This window comes from Molossus molossus, unplaced genomic scaffold (assembly GCF_014108415.1).
Source record: "Molossus molossus isolate mMolMol1 unplaced genomic scaffold, mMolMol1.p scaffold_m16_p_8, whole genome shotgun sequence".
Lineage (NCBI taxonomy): Eukaryota > Metazoa > Chordata > Mammalia > Chiroptera > Molossidae > Molossus > Molossus molossus.
This window is the reverse complement of record NW_023425402.1, coordinates 4235973-4257108: the sequence shown is the minus strand read 5'-3', so window position 1 is coordinate 4257108 and position 21136 is coordinate 4235973. Positions and strand designations below refer to the sequence as shown.

Here is a 21136-nt window from a genome sequence, read left to right as displayed (position 1 = left end):
AGTTTTTAAACATATTTTGGTGCTCCTGTGTTTGGTACATATATGTTTACCAGGGTTATATCCTCTTGATGGATTCTCCCCTTTAATAGTATGTACTGACCTTCTTTGTCCCTTATTATGACCCTCATTTTGAAGTCTATCATATCAGATATAAGTATTGCTACACCAGCTTTTTTTTTTTTTTTCATTTCCATTTGCCTGGAATAATTTTTTTTCTCCCTTTATTTTCATTCTATGTGAGTCTTTTGCTCTGAGGTGGGTCTCTTATAGACAGCATATATATGGGTCATGTTTTCTTATCCAGTCAACTACCCTATTTTTTTTTTTTATCCTCACCTGAGGACATTTTTCCACTTTTTGTTCAGATAGAGTGGGAGGGAGAGAGAGGAAGAGAAAGAGAGAAACATCGATGTGAAAGGGACACATCCAGTGGCTGCCTCCCGCACGACCCAACCAGGGCTGGGGACAAACTGCAACCAAGGTACATGCCCTTAGCGGGAACCAAACCTGGGTCTCTCTGGACCACAGGCTGACGCTCTAACTGCTGAGCCAAACCAGCCAGGGCTACACTATGTTTTTTGATTGGGACATTTAAGATTATTATTGATAGATACTTATTAGTTGCCATTTTTATTTTATGCCTGTGTTCCTCTCTCTCTGTTTCTTCCTCTTCTTACAGCAGTCCCTTTAGCATTTCTTGCAGTGCTGGTTTGTTGAAGGTAAATTCCATTAGCTTTTTGTTTGTTTTTTGTGAAGCTCTTTATTTCACCTTCAATTTTGAATGATAGCCTTGATGGATAGAGTAGTCTTGTATTCAAAACCTTGCTTTTCATTACTTTGTATACTTCATGTCACTCCTTTCTGTCCTGCAGTATTTCTATTGAGAAACCAGCTGACTGTCTAATGGGAGCTCCCTTGTAGATAACTTTCTGTTTCTCTCTTGCTTCCTTTAAGATTCTTTCTTTGTCTTTAATGTTTGCCATTTTAATTATGATGTGTCGAGCTGTGGGTCTTTTTGGGTTTTTCTTGCTTAGGACTCACTGTGTTTCTCTGTGACGTTTTCCTTCATCAATTAGGGAAGTTTTCTGTCATTATTTCTTCATACAGGTTCTCTATTCCTTTTTCTGATTCTTCTTCTTCTGGTACTCCTATGATTCAAATGTTGTTACACTTTGTATTGTCCCAAAGCTCACTTAAACTCTCCTCCTGTTTTTAAGCTTTTCCCCCCATTTGCTGCTCTATTTGGGTGTTTATTTGTAACTTGTCTTCTAATTCACTGATTTGGTCATCAGGTTCTTTTAATCTACTATTGAATCTTTCTAAGGTATTTTTCATATCAGCTATGTTGTTCTTTATTTCTTCTTGATTTTTGTTCATAGCCTCTACCTATTTTTTTTTTAAGCTGATGTAGTTTCCACTAAGCTCTCTATAATTCTCATTAAGTTGCTTTTAGTTCTCACTGAGTTGTTTGAGCACCCTTAAAATCATTGCTTTGAATTCTTTATCTGACACACTGCTGTCTTCCATTTCATGTAGTTCTTTTTCTGGTGATTACTCCTTTTCTTTCATTTGGGTGTTATTTCTGTGTCTCCCCATTTTAGCCATCTGATAGTTCTAGATCCGGTGAGGGATGTTGGGATGTATAGGCAGGTCAGTGTGTATCAAATAAGGCTGCTGTGCCTCCCAGACTGTTCTGGTTCGTGTCACCTCTTCCCTGCTGTGGGTCCTGGAGGATTACTACTGGCGGTTGGTATTGGTTTGTCCTGGTAGGTGCTGCTGCTGGATTGCGTGGGCCCTGCTGAAGCCATGCTCTCTACTCATTCTCGGTTGCTGGTGCTGCAGGCAGCTGTATTGCACAGGCCCCGCTGGAGCCGTGCTCCCTGCCAGTGCCACTGGCAGCTGTATCAGGTGGGCCCCACTGGAGCCCTGGAGCCCACTGCTGGCAGCTGGGGAGCGCTGCTGCTTGGTGGGGCTCAGCTCCTGCTCAGCCTCTGCTGAAGCTTTTGGGGATGGGTTTCAGCTGCCGATCTGTGCTGCTGCTGCCTGGGGATGGATGTCTGCTCCCAAGCTTCTGTTGTTTGGGGTGTGTCTTGGCTCTAGTCAGGCTGCTACTGTGAGGGATGGTGCTGTGTTCCCAGCCATTTGAGGCTTCTGCAGCAGGCACCTTGACAGTGCTGCTACTGTGCACTAGTCTGTGCTGACACAGTGAGGTCCACTGGTCTGATGGTGTGAGGTGCACTGTAGGCTCAGGTTGCTGGGCCCTAACCGCTCCCACTGCCTCCTCTCCAAAAAGACCAGGTATCTTCCAAAATGGTGAAGTCTCCTGACCGTGCAGAGCGAATCACCCTGAAGAGCCGCTTATCGCAGTAGCCAGCTGCTCCCTGTCCATAGCACAGGCACCTTCTGCTCCGCATTTCTGCACTGCTCGAGGTTGCTCGTTCACACTCACATCCACTCATACTCTCTTTCACACTTGCTCACTCTCTCATGCACTCACCCTCCCTCTGGTCCTGCCCACTGCCACCATCCAGTCTATTTCTGTTTTATTAATGTAGGAATTTCTCTCTATAAACTTCATCTTAGAACTCCTTTTGCTGCATCCTATAAGTTGGTGTGTTGTATTTTCATTTTAATGTGTCTCAAGATATTTAATGATTTTCATTTTGATTCCTTTTTTGGCCAACCAATTGTTTAGGAGTATGTTGTTTAATTTCCACGTTTGTGAATTTTCCAGCTTTCTTCCTGGTTTTGATTTCTAGTTTTATGCCATTATAGCTAGAAAAGATACTTGATATGATTTCAATCTTCTTACCTTTTTAAGACTTGTTTTTTGACCATTATAACATATAATCGATCCTGGAGAATGTTCTATTTGCACTCCAGAAGAACGAGTATTCTGCTGGATGGAATTTCTGTTGGATGGGATTTCTGTATATCTATGTTAGATCCATTGGCTCTAAAGTGTAGCTCGAGTCAAATTTTTATTGATTTTTAATCTTTATGATATATCCTTTCTTGAAATTATTATTATTGTACTCTTCTCTGTTTTTCCTGTCCGATCTGTTAGTATTTGCTTAATATATTTAGGTGCTTCTGTGTTGGGTACATTTATATTCGCAATTGTATATCCTTGATATTATATAATGACCTTCTTTATATGATGACTCCTTTATTATTATATAATGACCTTCTTTGTCTCTTTGCTAGTTTTTTTACTTAAAATGTATTTCATCTGTTATAAGTATAGCTGCCCCTGTTCTCTTGTTTTCCAGTCATGGAATATCTTTTTTCATCTCTTCACGTTGAGCCTAAGTGTGTTCTTGAAGTTGAAATCGCTTGTAGGCATCATATAGTTGGGTCTTGTTTTTTGTTTTTGTTTTTTTTTAAATAAATCTAACCACTCCATGTCTTTTGAGTAGATAATTTAATTGATTTATATAGAGAGTATTTATTGATAAAGACTTATTAATATCATCTGTTAATTGTTTTCTGGCTATTTTAAAGTTCTCTTGTTCCTTTCTTCTTCACTTTCCGCCTTCCTTGATGAATTAATGATTTTATGTAATGTTATGCTTGGATTCTCTTCTCTTTATTTTGTGTTTATCTGTTGTAAATTTTTGCTTTGTGGTTACCATGAGGCTTATATAAAACATCTTATAGCTATATGTCTATATTACACTGATAACATCTTTATTTCAATCATGTACCAAAACTCCACCCTTACTAGATTTACAGTATTTACCCACCACATTACAGTATTTTTAATTTGACTATGTGCTTACCTTCATCACTGCATTGCATATTTTAATGTTTTTATATTACTAACTAGTGTCATTTTATTTCAACTTGAATAACTCCTTTCAGCATTTGTTGTAAAGCAAGTCTAGTGGTAATAAATCCTATGAGCTTTGTATTTTTTTGGTCTGGAAAAGTTTAACTGCTTCATCTGTGAAGAACAACTTTGTCAGACATTATTTTTAGTGGTATTTTTTTTCTTTCAGCAATTTGAATATATTATTCCATTCTCTCCTGGCCTATACGATTTATGTTGAGAATTTTGTTGATAGCCTTAGGAGAATTTCCTTGTAAATTACAAGCTTCTTATTTCTTGTTGCTTTTGATTATTTCTTTGTCTTTGATTTTCCCCAGTTTTATTAAATGTGTCATGGAGAAGATATTTTTAGGGTGACTTTGTGTTCTGACCTTTAAGATTTATAAACTTGGATATGTAAATCTGTCTTCAGATTTGAGAAGTTCTCAGCTATTGTTTCTTTAAATAAGCTTTTTGCCCCCTTTTCCCTCTCTTCTTTTGGGACTCCAGTGATTTGCATTGTTTCTTTTGGTGGTTTCTCATAGATTACTTAGACTTTCTTCATTATTTTTATTCTTTTTCTGCAGAGACTGGATAATTTTAAAGTTCCTGTCTTCTAAGTCACTCATTCTTTCTCCTGTGTGACCTTCTGCTGTTGGTGCTCTGTTGCATTCTTCATTTCATTTGTTGTCTTCAGAATTTCAGTTTATTTTTTTATGATTTCTACCTTTGTGTTCAACTTAATTTATTCATGTATTTTTTTCCTGCTTTTGTTGAATCCTCTTTCTGTGTTTTCTCATAGCTCATTGAACTTTTTTAAAACAGCTATTTTGGGAGATCTGGTCAAGATGGCAGCATAGACAAACATTGTACTTGCATCTTCCCACAACCACATCAGAATCACAAGTAAACTACAGAACAACTATCATTCCAAACCACCTGAAATCTAGCTGAAGAGAAGTCCTACAACTAAGGATTTAAAGAAGAAGTCACATGGAGACTGGTAGGAGGGGTGGAGACATAAAATGGGCTGGTCCCATACTTACATGTGGTAGATAATAATTGGGAGAGATATCTCAGCTGCAGCGGTCCCCACTAAGGAGGTAGGGATCCCAGCCCCACACCTGGCACCCCAGCCTAGGGTTCTAGTCCTTTATCTTCAGGCTGTAAACACCAGTGAGGATGTTGGCTGAGTGAGATGAAGGGCTTCCAGAGTCCCAGGCAGTTCCTCTTAAAGGGCCTGCAAAGGACTTATGTGGAATCATTCACTCTGAGCTCCAGCACTGGGGCAGAAGCTCACCAGGCACCAAGAAAATATAAAGAGAAACTAAATTGTCTGGCATTAGGGCGAGAGCTGGGGGGAAGCTTACTGGCAGACTTAAGTGCTGGCAGGGGCCAGTGTTTTTTTTTTTTTATGAGCCCTGCCCCAAAGAATCAACAGGCAGGCACCATATCTAAATCAACCTGGCTCACACTGTTGGCCTCCTCTGGTGATTCTCTGAGACTCTGCTCCACCCAAACTGTGGGCCCACCCGAGCAGTTTCCAGTGGCTTTTCCATAGAAATGTTGCATGCTTTAGACTTTCCTAAAATCTCTCAAATAAGTAGCATCTGGCTTAAGTGTGCCCTGTACATCTCACTAAGTGGCCCCAGGCCCAGCAGTAGCTGTAGCCAGCCTTGGTTCATAGCTTGGCCTCACCTGGACTCTGCCAAGCCCAGCACAAGTAGCAGCCATCAGAAAATTGCTCTGTAGCTCATGTTGGGAGGTCCCAGGCAGAACATAGGCAGCAGCTGACATTGGCCTGCATCTCCCAAGAGGACCTAGAGCCAGAGCCTTCAACCACCTCCATAAGTGATACATTCAAGGGGCAGACTTAATGGGCACCAGAGCCCTGCTGAAGTAAGTCCTGCTCTGTGGGTTGGGTCCCTGCACAGCTGATCCTCCATGGTCATCAGTGGTTGGTGGTTGTAGTCATTTCTTAAAACCAATCAGTCTGGGGGTAAATCCCTCCTTTGCCATGCCAATAGCAATTAAGGCTCAACTACTCTAGGAGGGTGTTACATAGCTCCCATGGGGGGCACACCTGGAGTCCCAGCTTGGGTGATTGGGGAGTCTGTGCCAGTGGACCTTACAGAACATCAATTACATTAGGCCACTCTGCCAAGCCCATGAGACAAAGCTTAATTCTACCTAATATATAGAAACAAACACAGGGAAGCAACCAAAATAAAGAGTGGACAAATAAATGGGTCCAAAATGAAAAAAAAAAACAAACAAACAAAAAAAAACAACAAAATCCCAGAACAAAATGGAAGAAAAAGAACTGAACAAAATGGAGACAAGCAACCTACTATTATAAGAGTTCAAAACACTGATTATAAGAATAATTAATGAACTTAGTGAGAACTTCAACAAAGAGATAGGAAACTTAAAAAAAGAACCAGTCATAAATGAAGAATACACTAACTGAAATGAAGAATACATTACAGGGAATCAACATTGGAATAGATAAAGTAGAGTATCAAATCAGAAACTTGGAAGATAAGGAAACAGACAATACCCAATTAAAATATCACAAAGGAAAAAGAATCCAAAAATATAAGGATGGTTTAAGGAGCCTCTGGGACAACTTGAAGTATACCAACATTTGAATCATAGGGATGCCAGAAGGAGAAGAGAGAGAGGAAAGAATGGTAAAACTATGTGGAAAAATAATGATGGAACACTTCTCTAACCTAGTGAAGGAAATGCACATACAAGTCCAGGAAGCACAGAGAGTCCCAAACAAGATGAATGCAAAGAGGCCCACACCAAAACACATCATAATTAAAATGCAAAAGGTTAAAGACAAAGTGAGAATACTAAAAGCTGCAAAGGAAAAACAGTTACCTACAAGGGAGTACCCATAAAACTGTCAGCTGATTTCTCAACAGAAACTTTGCAGGCCAGAAGGGATTGGCATGAAATACTCAAAGTGATGAAAAGCAAGGACCTACAACCAAGATTACTCTACCCAGCAAAGCTATCATTTAGAATCGAAGGACATATAAAGAGCTTCTCAGAGAAGAAAAAGCTAAAGTTGTTTATCACCACTAAACCAGTATTACGTGAAACGTTAGTCTTCTTTAAGAAGAAGAAGGAGAAAAAAGATAAAAAATATGAACAATAACATGGCAATAAATACCTATCTATAATAATTGAATCTAAAAAACAAAATAAGCCCTGGATGGTTTGGTTCAGTGGTTGGAGCATCAGCAAATGGACCAAAGAGTCATGGGTTCAATTCTGGCCAAGGGTAGAAACCTTGCTTGCAGTTTGTCCCCGGCCCTGGTCAGGTCATGGCGGCAGGCAACCAATCAATGTGTTTCTCTCACATCAATATTTCTTTCTCTCTTTCTCCCTCCCTCCCTCCCTCCCTCCCTCCCTCCCTCCCTCCCTCCCTCCCACTCTATCTGAAGATAAATGAAAAAATATCCTTAGGTGAAGATTAAAAAAACAAAATAAGCAAACAAGCAGAACAGAAAGAGACTCATAGATACAGAGACATTTAGATGGTTTTCAGATGGGAGGAGTTTGGGGGATGGGTGAAAGAGGTGAAGAGATTGGGAAGTACACATTGGCTATTACAGGATAGTCATGGAAATGTAAAGTACAACATAGGGAATATAGTCAGTAATATTGTAATAACTATGGTGTCATATGAGTATGGGATTTATCAGGGTGATCACTTGGTAAGTTATATAATGTCTAATCGCTAGGGTGTACACCTAAAACTAATATATTTCAACTGTAATAGCAAAATAAAAAATGATATAAGCCCTGGCCGGTTTGGCTCAGCGGTTAGAGCATCAGCCTGCGGTCCACAGAGACCCGGGTTCGGTTCCCGCTAAGGGCACATACCTTGGCTGCAGTTTGTCCCCGGCCCTGGTTGGGTCGTGTGGGTGGCAGCTACTCAATGTGTCCCTTTCACATCGATGTTTCTCTCTCTTCCTCTCTCTCCTTCCCGCTCTATCTGAGTAAAAAATGGAAAAATGTCCTCGGGTGAGGATAAAAAAAAAAAAAAATGATATAAATTTAAAAATAAAACTAGCTATTTTGAATCCTTTATTGGCTAAATCACAGATCTCTATGTCCTGGCATTGGTTATTAGAAAATTATTTTGATCCTTTGGTGGTGTTCTCACATTTCTTGAAGTATTGTGTTGCTTTTGAAGTAGTATTCAACTCTTTCTGTCTTTACTAAATGACTTCAGGAGAGAAATACCTTTCATCAGCCCTGCTGGTGATGCTGAGGCTCCAAGCTTCTTGCTCCCTCTTATAACGGAATTTTTAAGCATCTATCTATTCTCTCTCTTTTTTAAATTAATTAATTTATTTTTGTTACAGATGTTTCTCCTTCTTCCCCTACTGACAAACCCCTCCCCTCACTCCCCGCTCTGTCCCCAGCTTTGTTGTCCATGTCTATTGTTCATGCATACATGCATATAAGTTCTGTGGTTTATCTCTCCCCCAACACCCCCTGTTCTGGGGATTGTCAGTCTGTACCCCACTTCCATGTCTCTGGGAACCCCCCATTTCTCAGACTGTTAGGTTCATTATATTCCACAAATAAGTGAGATCATATGATACTTGTCTTTCTCTGTTTGGCTTGTTTCGCTTAGGATAATACTTTCCAGGTCCCTCCATGTCCTCTCAAAGGATAAGAGATCTTTCTTTCCTTTAGCTGTATAGTACTTCATTGTGTATATGTACCACAGCTTTTTTATCCATTCATCTACTTATGGACATTTGGGCTGTTTCCAGATCTTAGCTATTGTAAATAGTGCTTCTACGAACATGGGGGTACGTATATTCTTTCTGATTGGTGTTTCAGGCTTCTTAGGGTATATTCCTAGAAGTGGGATCACTGGGTCAAATGGAAGTTCGATTTTTAATTTTGGGGTGTAACACCTTATTCTCCACAGTGGCTGCACCAGTCTGCATTCCCACCAGCAGTGTACTAGAGTCCCCTTTTCTCCACACCCTTGCCAGCACTTGTTGTTTGTTCATTTGTTGATGGTGGCCATTCTGACAGGTGTGAGGTGATACCTCATTGTTGTTTAAATTTGCGTCTCTCTGATGATTAGTGATGTTGAGCATTTCTTCTTATGTCTCTTAGCCATTGCTATGTCCTGTTTGGGGCGGTGTCTGTTTAGTTCCTCTGCCCATTTTTAAATTGGGTTCTTTGTCTTCCTTTTGTTCAGTTGTATGAGCACTCCCTATATATTGGAAATTAACCCCTTATCTGATATATCATTGGCAATTATGCTCTCCCATACAGTGGGTTGCCTTTCCATTTTGATGGTTGTATCTTTTGTTGTGCAGAAGCTTTTGAGTTTGATGTAGTCCCATGTGTTCATTATCTCCTTTGTTTCTGTTGCCTTAGGTGATGTATCAGTGAAAATTCTGCTGCGTATGATATCTGAAATTTTGTTGCCTACAGTTTCTTCTAAGATTTTAATGGATTCATGAGTCACATTTAAGTCTTTTATTCATTTTGAGTTTATTCTTGTGTAGGGTGTAGGTTGATGGTCTAGTTTCATTTTTCTGCATGTAGCTGTCCAATTTTTCCAAAACCACTTATTAAAGAGGCTGTCTTTACTCCACTGTATGCTCTTGCCACCTTTGTCAAATATGAATTGAGCATATTGCCTTTGGTCCATTTCTGGGTTCTCTGTTCTGTTCCACTGGTCTATATGCCTGATCTTATGCCAGTACCAGGCTGTTTTGATTACGGTGGCTTTGTAGTATAACCTGAAATCTGGTAATGTGATCCTCCAACTTTGTTCTTCTTTTTCAAGATTGCTGTGGCTATTCGGGGTCTTTTTTGGTTCCATATGAACTTTTGAAGTATTTGTTCTAGTTCTATGAAATATATCGTTGGTATTTTGATGGGGATTGCATTGAATCTATAGATTGCTTTGGGTAGTATGGACATTTTAATGATGTTAATTCTTCCAATCCATGAAGAAGGTATGTGCTTCCACTTTTTTATATCTTCCTCTATTTTTTTTCCCAATGACCTGTAGTTTTCTGTGAATAGGCCCTTTATTTCTTTGGTTAAGTTTATTCCTAGGTATCTTAATTTTTTTGCCGCGATGGTAAATGGGATTTTTTTTTTTTTTTTTTTTTAGTTTCTCTCTCTGTGAGTTCATCATTGGTGTATAAGAATGCTGTCATTTTTTAATGTTAATTTTGTATCCTGTATCCTGCTTTGCCAACTTCATTTATTAAGTTCAGTAAATTTTTGATGGAGTCTTTGGGGTTTTCTACGTATAGTAGTATCATGTCATCTGTGCTATCTATTCTCTTAATCCCACAACATATCGGGCTGTGTGCTGATAGCCTCCCCTTTGTCTCCTAAGGGTGGGTCTAAAGCTCAAGTTTGTCTCTCTCCCTGGCCCATGGATTCAGGCTGGTTTTCTGTGCTACTAATTCGTTGTCCAACAAAGCTTGCTCTCCTTGCCATAAGGAGCTCACACAGGAAGCTGGCCACAGTGTGGGGAGTGTGTGTGGGGGGCCCATGGAGTGTCGAGGGTGCCTGTAGGCCAGTTGGGGGATCTGCTGGTGAGGTTCCCCAGTGGCTTGTGGATGGCTTCTTGGTGAAGTCCGTGACACAGTTCGTAGGATCCATGTCCCTTCAATGTCCTTCAAAAGTCACATCTGCCCCTCTCCTAGCTTCTTCCTATTCCTAGTCATACAGCTCACCTCTCAGCACTCTGGGTGTGGTGAGAGGGAAATGGTCCTCTTGGCAGCATCTGCACAGCAGGGGATCTGGGCACTCACACACTCTCACTTTCCCCACAGGAAAGACCACAGGCCCAGCTGGTCTCTTTTGGCACTGAGCTGTACTGTCTTGGTGGAGGGGTGATGTAGGTAAAGTCAAATTGTTCCTCAGTGCATCCAAACTCACGTCTTTGCTCCAGTGCTGTGCTGGAACTTCTTAGCTGGAAACCTGGACTTCCACAATGTCTCTCTCATCCTTGGGTGATTGATTGTTAAGACTGTTCTCCAGAGGCTCCCTCCCAGGCCACAGCTGAGAGGTTGGAGTTCACAGGCTACTGTAGGGTCCACAGGGGCAACTATGGTCCATATGCCTATTGCATGTGGGCAAGACTCCTCCTGGGTTCCTTGACATATGGTGCTGGATCCCGTAGCTCCCACAAAGCCACTTCTGTCTGTGGATGGGTACAGTTTGTTGTTAAGAGGGGGATATGAACAAGAGACCTCTTATTTGGCTATGTTTCTGACATCACTCCCCAAGTGCATTCCTATTTCCTGATTAATAATCTCACTTTACAAATCATATTCTTAATCAAATTCCAATAATTTGAGGCTACACTATGTATGGTAGATAAATTTTATATCCTTTCATGTCTTACAGCATTTTATTCTTTCTTCATGACTGACTGTGATTTTTAAAAGGTATACATTTACTAATAGAAAATAACTTTTTTAGAACTCTAGGCCTTTCTCGTTATCTGGATGATATACATACCTGGCACTCTGACTTTATCTTTCATCAGTATTTGTTTTGTTTTCTCCCACTGAATATTCTATGATTTTCCTTTAACCTTTGAAGTTCTGAAATTTTAAAAATGATGTGTTTAGGTATAAATGCTTCTCATTAATTTTGCTATCTGAAAGTCCCATTATATGTAAAGAATTAGGTTCTTTTTATCTGGAAAAATTTTCCTTATTATTTGTTTTGGTAATTTTCCTCCTTTATTTGTTTCTCTCTCTGTCTAGTATTATTACTTGATGTTGGCCTTCCCAGTCTATTCTCTTTGTCTTATCTTTTCTACCATATATTATATTTATTTGTTTGTTTTCCCCCCAGGGAGATTTTCTTGATTTAATTTTCCAAAACTTTAATTAAAATTTCCAGTTTCTTATTCCACTATTATTACTTTTATAGAAGCAATAAAACTTACAAACTAATTTAATATTTTCATTTGATATATGAGATTTATGATTTTTATTTATTTTTTATTTTTATTTTTTACATTTAATCTCATTTTATTCATGCTTGCCTTGGGATGGGGAATAGATTATTCAGTAAAAACATACAGTAAAAACAAAATATGTCTTATCATGTACAACTTTTAAACTATAATAATGATGTACCTTAATTACTTCCATGCACACAAGTCTACATTACAGTTAGTTTCTTTTTAAAAAAATAACCACAAATAAGACTTCTAGGAGCATTTTATAATAAAGTAATCCCTAATTTTTCTTTGTAGATACATCAAGCACCTCCAAAATACAAATTCCTATACACAGTGAGCACGTTACTTAAAATGAATACTTAAGTAAATTAAGTACGGGGACAGCCTTGGGATGAGTTGACATTATATATTCAGCTAAGTAGGCAACAAACCATAGTGCCAAATGAAAAAAGTGTATTTGTGAATAAATTTCAAAAACTAAGTTAACTTTTTATAATTAAATACAGAAAATATACTAATTTGCTAAAATAAATAAGATGTGATGTAGTAACACTTCACTATAAAGAATGCATACCAGAACATGTATAAATGGTGAGTGACTCTTATTAAGAATAGTTTAGAGATCGAGAAAAAATGGCGGCGGAGTGAATGGAGCTACACAGACCATCTCCCAGGACCAAACTGGATTTACAACAAAAATAAAGACAAATCGTCAGGAAGGGGCAACCGAAAGGCAGCCTGGAGACACTGACTCAATCCTGGTAGGCTTGCAAGGACGGGAGAGGGGGCTGGGAGCCCACAGTTCGCAGCCGCCTGGGCTGGGACCAGCAGACTCGGCCAGGACCAGGGGACTCAGCTGGAAGCTGCTGCCACCTCGGCTGCATCCGGGAACCACAGCTGAGTCTGGCGAACTCGACTGGGTGCCACCCCCTCGGATGGTGCCACAGACTTGGCCGCCCTTAGCTGAGAGCAGCACCCTCGGGTTAAAAGTCCCAGGCGGTGCCTCGACGCAGAGTCTGGACAGAGGCTAAATTGGCAGCAGCCACTCACCTTGGGCTCTGGCAGAGTGAGGGCAGACTGGACTGAAACTGTGTGGGGACACTCGGGATTTGGAGGGTGCTCAGAGGCTTTGCTGAGTGCAGCCACACAGGACAGTGGTCATCTTACTCCTTCCCAGGGCCCTGGAGAGAGGCAGCAGCCCCTCCCTCAGAGATTCAACCCCACCTGGTGGCCATTGACATGCTAATTGGGGCCCACTAACAACCAGCATCTGCCCCACCCTCGGGAAATCCTCTTACCCTGAGCAACTGAGGGAGTTTTTCAGGCAACTCAGAAACCAAGGTTCTTTAGGTGACCGCTACTAATAGTCTCCAGGCAAAAAAAAGCTAGAGGATAACTACCATTCCCTGGGCTAGCAACTCTAACCAGGAAAGTTAAGACTTGACAGTGGTGTTTAAAGTGGGTCCACCCTGCCTCATCCAAACCCAGGAGAGGGAGCCACAAACAGCAGAACACCAACACCCACAGGAAAAATTTGGCAGACTCCAAAATCCACTGTGATAGCCAAAATGGTGAAAAACAGAAACAAAAGCCAAATGAAAGAACAAGAGACCTCTACCGAAGATGAGTAAAGGAGGTGCAGTTAAGCAAGTTAACAGAACTAGAATTCAGAGCTATGATCTTGAGGAAGCTCAACAGCATGTCTAAGAACATAGAGATTCTGAAAATAAGCCAATTAGAAATTAAAAACCACCAAGAAGAGATAAAAAATGACATATCAGAAATGAAAACCACATTGGAAGGTCTAAAAAGCAGAGTAGAGGAAGCTGAGGACTGAATCAGTGAATTAGAAGACAGGGTAGAAAAAATCAACCAATCAGAAAACCAAAAGGAAAAAACAATTAAAAAACAGGAAGACAACTTAAGAGAACTGTGGGACAACTAGAAACATAATAATATTCACATCATAGAAGTCCCCGAAGAAGAAGAAAAAAAGAAAGGATTAGAGAATATATTCAAAGAAATAGTGACAGAAAAATTCCCTAAGTTGGTGAAGGAAGAAGGCATTCAAGTTCAAGAAGCACAGAGAGCCCCAAGTAAGAAGAACCCAAACAGGCCCTCACCAAGACACATAGTAATCAAACTGCCAAAAATTAAAGACAAAGAGAGAATCCTAAAAGCAGCAAGAGATAAGCAACAGGTTGCCTACAAAGGAAACCCCATAAGGCTCTCAGCTGACTTCTCACAAGAAACACTACAGGACAGAAGGGAATGGCATGAAGTAATCAAGGTCATGAAAAACAAGAATCTGAATCCAAGACTACTCTACCCAGCAAGGCTATCATCCAAATAGAAGGTCACATAAAGAGCTTCCCAGAAAAAAAAAAAAAGGCTAAGGGAATACATTAGCACCAAACCAGCACTGCAAGAAATGTTAAAAGGATTGCTGTAAATAGCAGGAGAAATGGGAAGAAAAATAGAACCACACTAAACAAAAATGGCAATAAATAAGTGCATATCAATAATCACCTTAAATGTAAATGGATTGAAAGCTCCCATAAAAAGACACAGAGTAGCTGATTGGATAAGAAAGCATGACTCATTTATATGTTGTTTACAAGAGACCCACCTCATAACTAAAAAGACTCACATATATTTAAAGTGAAGGGATGGGAAAAAATCTTCCAAGCAAACGGAAAGGGAAAAAAAGCTGGGGTAACAGTACTCCTATCTGATAAAATAGATTTCAAAATGAAGGCCATGACTAGAGACAAAGAAGGTCACTATATAATATTGAAAGGATCTATCCAACAGAAGATATAACCTTGATAAACATATATGCATCCAATATAGGAGCACCAAAATATATTAAAAATCTTCTGGAGGACTTCAAAGGAGAAATCGATAGCAATACAATCATAGCAGGGGACTTCAACACCCCACTCACATCACTGGATAGATCCTCTAGACAAAAAATTAGCAAGGAAACAGACACTCTAAATGAAGCACTAGACCAAATGGATTTAATAGATATCTACAGAGAATTACACCCCAAAACTATAGAATTCACATTCTTCTCAAGTGCACATGGGACATTCTCAAAGATAAACCACATGTTAGGGTACAAACTAAGTCTACAAGTTCAAGAAGACTGAAATCATATCAAGCATCTTCTCAGATCACGATGGCATGAAACTAGAAATCAATTGCAACAAGAACATACAAAGAGATTTGAACACATGGAAGCTAAATAGCATGTTGTTAAACAATGAATGGGTCACCGAGGAGATCAAGGAAGAAATAAAAAACTTCCTGGAAACCAATGAAAATGAACACAGAGCAACACAAAATCTATGGGATGCAGCGAATACAGTTCTGAGAGGGAAGTTCAAAGCACTACAATCCTACCTCAAAAAACAAGAAAAATCTCTAATAGACTATCTAACCTCACAACTTAAAGAACTAGAGAGCAAACAAAAAGAAACCCCAGAGCAAGTAGAAGAAAGGAAATAGTAAAGATCAGAGCAGAAATAAATGACATAGAGACCAAAAAAACAATTCAAAGGATCAATAAAACAAAGGGCTGGTGTTTTGAAAAGATAAACAAGATTTATGGACCCTTAGCTGGACTCACCAAGAAACAAAGAGAAAGAACCCAAATACACAAAATCAGAAATGAAAGAGCAGAAGTAACAACTGACACCACAGAAATACGAAAGATCGTTAGCAACGATTATGAGCAATTATATGGCAACAAATTTGACAATCTAAGCAAAATGGACAAATTTCTAGAACACAGAGTCTCCCAAAATTGTACCAGGAGGAGATAGAAAACTTGAACAGACCAATAACAACAGAAGAAATTGAAGATGTAATCAAGACTCTCCCAAAAAACAAAAGCCCAAGCCCGGATGGCTTCACGGGGGAGTTTTACTGAACATTCAAAGAAGAACTAACACCCATTTTCCTAAAACTATTTCAAAAAATTTAAGAAGAAGGAAGACTGCCAAACTCCTTTTATGAAGCCAGCATAATTCTAATTCCAAAACGAGAAAAAGACACTACAAAGAAAGAAAACTACAGGCCAATATTCCTGATGAACATAGATGCCAAAATCCTGAACAAAATACTAGCAAATTGGCTCCAGCAATACACCAAAAATTTATCCACCATGACCAAGTGGGATTCATCCCAGGGATGCAAGGCTGGTACAATATTCGCAAATTAATAAACGTGATACACCACATAAATAAAATGAAGAATAAAAACTACTTGATCATATCAATAGATGCCGAAAAAGCCTTCCAAAAATTCAGCATCCATTTCTCATAATCAAGCTCAGCAATGTGGGAATAGAGGGATCATATCTCGACATAATAAAGGCCATATATGAAAGACCTACCGCCAACATCATACTCAATGGGCAAAAACTAAACGCATTTCCCTTAAGAACAGGAACAAAGCAAGGATGCCCACTTTTGCCACTCTTATTTAACAAAATACTGGAAGTCTTAGCCATAGCAATCAGACAGGAAGAAAAAAATAAAAGGGATCCAAATTGGAAAAGAGGAAGTGAAACTGTCATTATTTGCAGATGACATGATACTATACGTAGAAAACCCCAAAGACTCCCTCAAAAATTTACTGGACTTAATAAATGAATTTGCCAAAGTAGCAGGATACAAAATTAACGTCAAGAAATCGATGGCATTCTTATACACCAATGATGAAGTCACAGAAAGAGAAACTAAGAAAACAATACCATTTACCATTGTGGCAAAAAATTTAAGATACCAAGGAATAAACATAACCAAAGAAGTAAAGGACCTATTCGCAGAAAACTACAGGTCATTGAAAAAAGAAATAGAGGAAGATATAAAAAAGTGGAAGGACATACCCTGTTCATGGATTGGAAGAATTAACATCATTAAAATGTTCATATTACCCAAAGCAATCTATAGATTCAATGCAATCCCCATCAACATACCAACGGCATATTTCACAGAATTAGAACAAGTACTTCAAAAGTTCATATGGAACCAACAAAGACCTCAAATGGCCACAGCAATCTTGAAAAGGAAGCACAAAGTTGGAGGGATCACATTACCAGATTTCTGGTTATACTACAAAGCCACCATAATCAAAACAGCCTGGTACTGGCATAAGATCAGGCATATAGACCAGTGGAACAGAACAGAGAACCCAGAAATGGACTAAAGGCAATATGCTCAATTCATATTTGACAAAGGTGGCAAGAGCACACAGTGGAGTAAGGACAGCCTCTTTAATAAATGGTGCTGGGAAAATTGGACAGCTACTTGCAGAAAAATGAAACTAGACCATCAACCTACACCCTACACAAGAATAAACTCAAAATGGATAAAAGACTTAAATGTGACTCGTGAATCCATTAAAATCCTAGATGAAACTGTAGGCAACAAAATTTCAGACATTATATGCAGCAGAATTTTCACTGATACATCACCTAAGGCAACAGAAACAAAGGAGATAATGAACACATGGGACTACATCAAACTCAAAAGCTTCTGCACAACAAAAGATACAACCATCAAAATGGAAAGGCAACCCACTGTATGGGAGAGCATAATTGCCAATGATATATCAGATAAGGGGTTAATTTCCAATATATAGGGAGTGCTCATACAACTGAACAAAAGGAAGACAAAGAACCCAATTTAAAAATGGGCAGAGGAACTAAACAGACACCGCCCCAAACAGGACATAGCAATGGCTAAGAGACATAAGAAGAAATGCTCATTATTTCTAATCATCAGAGAGATGCAAATTAAAACAACAATGTGGTATCACCTCACATTTGTCAGAATGGCCACCATAAAAAAATCATCAAACAAGTGTTGGCGAGGGTGTGGAGAAAAGGGGACTCTACTGCACCGCTGGTAGGAATGCAGATTGGTGCAGCCACTATGGAAAACAATATGGTGTTACCTCAAAAAATTAAAAACTGAACTTCCATTTGACCCAGTGATCCCACTTCTAGGAATATACCCTAAGAAGCCTGAAACACCAATCAGGAAGAATATATGTACCCCTATGTTTGTAGTAGCACTATTTACAATAGCTAAGATCTGGAAACAGCCCAAGTGTCCATCAGTAGACGAGTGGATAAAAAAGCTGTGGTACATATACACAATGGAGTACTATGCAGCTGTAAGAAAGAAAGATCTCTTATCCTTTGAGAGGACATGGAGGGACCTGGAAAGTATTATCCTAAGCGAAACAAGCCAAACAGAGAAAGACAAGTATCATATGATCTCACTTATTTGTGGAATATAATGAACATAACAGTCTGAGGAATGGGGTAGTCCCAGAGACGTGTAAATGGGGTACAGACTGTCAATTCCCAGAAGAGGGGGTGGTGGGGGAGAGATAAACCACAGAACTTATATGCATGTGTGCATGAGCAGTGGACATGGACAACAAAGCTGGGGACAGGGAATGGAGGGAGGGGGAGGGGAAAATCAGTGGGGGAAAAAGGAGAAACATCTGCATCAAAAATTAATTAATAAAAACTAAATAAATTTAAAAAAAAAGAATAGTTTACTACAATAAATGCTGGCTAAATAGAAGTGCATATTGTGAAGCACCATGGGTGGTATATGTTTTGCCACATACTTTTGTTACTTTGAGGTAGATAACACATGTGTACCAAATTCAGCATTCATTTTCGGTTGCTGCTGGTATCATGTGTTTTAAGAAATGTGTACAGTATGAAACAACTTGAAAATACTCATGAATGAAAAATGTTTTAGGAGAAAAATAGATATTTTTATGCAATTATGTACAGTCTCACTGTGTAAATTTCAAGGCAAGATTTTTGTTTCTTGTAAAAGAGATCATTGTTCTATGAGAGAATGTTTACTTGTCTTAGTGCATTTCTTTTGTCTCCTCCTGCATTTCATTATTTTGCTGTATTCTTTACTTTTGTGTGCAAACGACATGCCAGTTAAAATGAAAACCATATCACATGTAGAAAAAAGTCTGGATTTTAAAAACCAAGAATAAAATCCTTTCTAAATGAAACCATCTGATTCAAGTAAAAAAATGACTTAAACACCAGTAATAAAAAAGACAAACACATTTCATAAAGAATACAAAGAGAAATGTCTGCTGAGTCTTTTAGTTCACATGTTTCAGAATGCTGCTGTATGTTTTATGAGGAATCTGAGGGGAAGATTTCATAGCAGAAGGTGTTAATGTGGCCTGTATTGACTTAAGTGGTGACCCACCTGGACTGTGAAACTGCGGGATGCCTATGGATTCAAGCTGCTTGTTAAAGAGGAACTCACCACTGTTATTCAGAAATCCTTCCTCATTTCCTCTCTCCCCAAGCTTCCCATCTTCTACAGGCTCAGTGTGTAGCATTTCAGTATCTTCTTTCCTACTAAAGAACTTGTCCAAATAACTGGTGTAAGTGTTTTCCTTCTCAATTTGTTCATCCTTCCTTACCTCACAACAAAACTGATTTATGAGAAAATATTCCTCCCCACTACCCACAAACTGGCTATCCCAAGAAGATTGGTACAAGGCTTCTAATTGAGCCAAATTTGCCATTCCTTTTTCCTGTTTTTCTCAGCTTACTGACTTTGATATCAAACTTTTCAATTCAAGTTGGGACACTGAGCTATTCGAGTCATTTAATTTATCAACAACATCAGTAGGCTCATGTTGTGAACTAAGTTAAATAGTTCCTGCAATAAAGGAATCGGAGTCAAATCCCTGGTTCCTTTCCCTTTCTTTTTCAGCCAGTTGCTGTGATGCTTCCCCTAGAGCTATCTGGGCTTTAACCAATCCATTCCTTTCACATTTTGACTTGCCTTTTTTATCAGATTTTTCTTTGCTTTGTTCTTTCCAATTGGAAAGATCTATAATAAGCTTGGGTTCATAGTAATGGTTAACTTCACTCTCTCTCCACACTAAGTTATCTAAATATGATGATGACCTCATTTTGTAGTTACAAGTATGGCTACACTCCAGATCACAATACTTGTTTTCATGATGATCTGAGTATTGCCAACAAGGCTCAGTGGAGTAATTGGTATCAAAAGCAGGATCCTCCAAATACTTTTCACGATCTCCATCCAAATATTTTCGAGGATCAACTTGTACTTCTTCTTCATCAGTGACATCAGACAGAACTCTTGGGTCATGCTGAACTTCATCAATATCAAAGTTGTTATGTATAGGCCAATCAAGCTCTGAAAACTGACAATCATGGTACCTTTCCCAGTTATAAATGTGACTGAGTTTCATCTATAAGCAAAATATCATCAACTTCATCTTCAATATGAAAAGGATGACTGGAAATTGGCTCATCCGTTGCAAAAGAATATATACTCATGTAAGGATGGCAAAACGCTTCTTCTGCTATCAACCAATCCATGGGGCTAAATGTCAAAATTTGTTCCAGGAAATCCAGTGCTTCTCGACTAATTCCTGGAAGCAGCTGAGTTAAAGGTTTGTGTGGCTCAGTCATATCATTTCTAATGTAAACTGGAATTACACTGAGAAGCTCCTGACAGTCTTCCTCATGAACAACAGGTACAGATTCTAAAATCAGATGCATCTGTTCAAGTTCATGTGCACCTGCAAAGAGGGTTTTACCAGTCAGCATTTCAGCAAAGATGCAGCCTGCAGCCCACATGTCAATGGTTTTAGTATAATTATTAGGAGAAAGTAAAAGATGTGGAAATCTGTACGATTTAGTAACCAATCCTTCAGAAAGATGACCCTTATGGGAATAATGGGGATCCATGATCCGCGCAAGACCAAAGTCACCTATCTTCAGCAGCAAGTCTTCACTTCAGTATTAATAAAAAGATTAGCTGGTTTGAGATCTCTGTGCAGTACATTTGCAGAGTGAATATATTTGAGCCCACGTAGCAGCTGATACATGAAAAGCCGGGCATGCTCTTCCAGTAAAGGGCTCTGCTCCAGCACATTAGCCAAGTCTGTCTCCATGTACTCCTGAACAATGTAAACACTGTTCAGTTCAGTGAGAGAGCCCACATCGTCTGTCAACTGGCTTCCACTAGGACCAAGAATTTCAAACACTTTCACAATGTTATCATGGTCAAGTCTTCTAATAATTTTGATTTCACGTAGAGCATGTTTGACACTCTGGGGATCAGTAAGGACAGTTTTCTTGATGGCTACTCTTTTGTCATAGTCATTGTCTACAGCAGAAAAAATCAAGCCATTGCCTCCACAACCCAATGGTTTTAAATCCATATACGTACCATAGAGCCCAGATCAAAACCATGAATATTCATGAGACTTTCAAATTTCTCTGCCAT

General features: G+C 39.2%; 1 protein-coding gene across 1 annotated transcript; it reads right to left on the bottom strand.

Moving 5' to 3' along the window:
• Positions 1-18959: 18959 nt before the first annotated feature.
• Positions 18960-21136, bottom strand: LOC118621676 (mitogen-activated protein kinase 6-like). Its single transcript, XM_036249035.1, is given in 4 exon segments — positions 18960-20085; positions 20087-20643; positions 20646-21080; positions 21083-21136. Coding segments are annotated over 4 exon segments (2172 nt in total).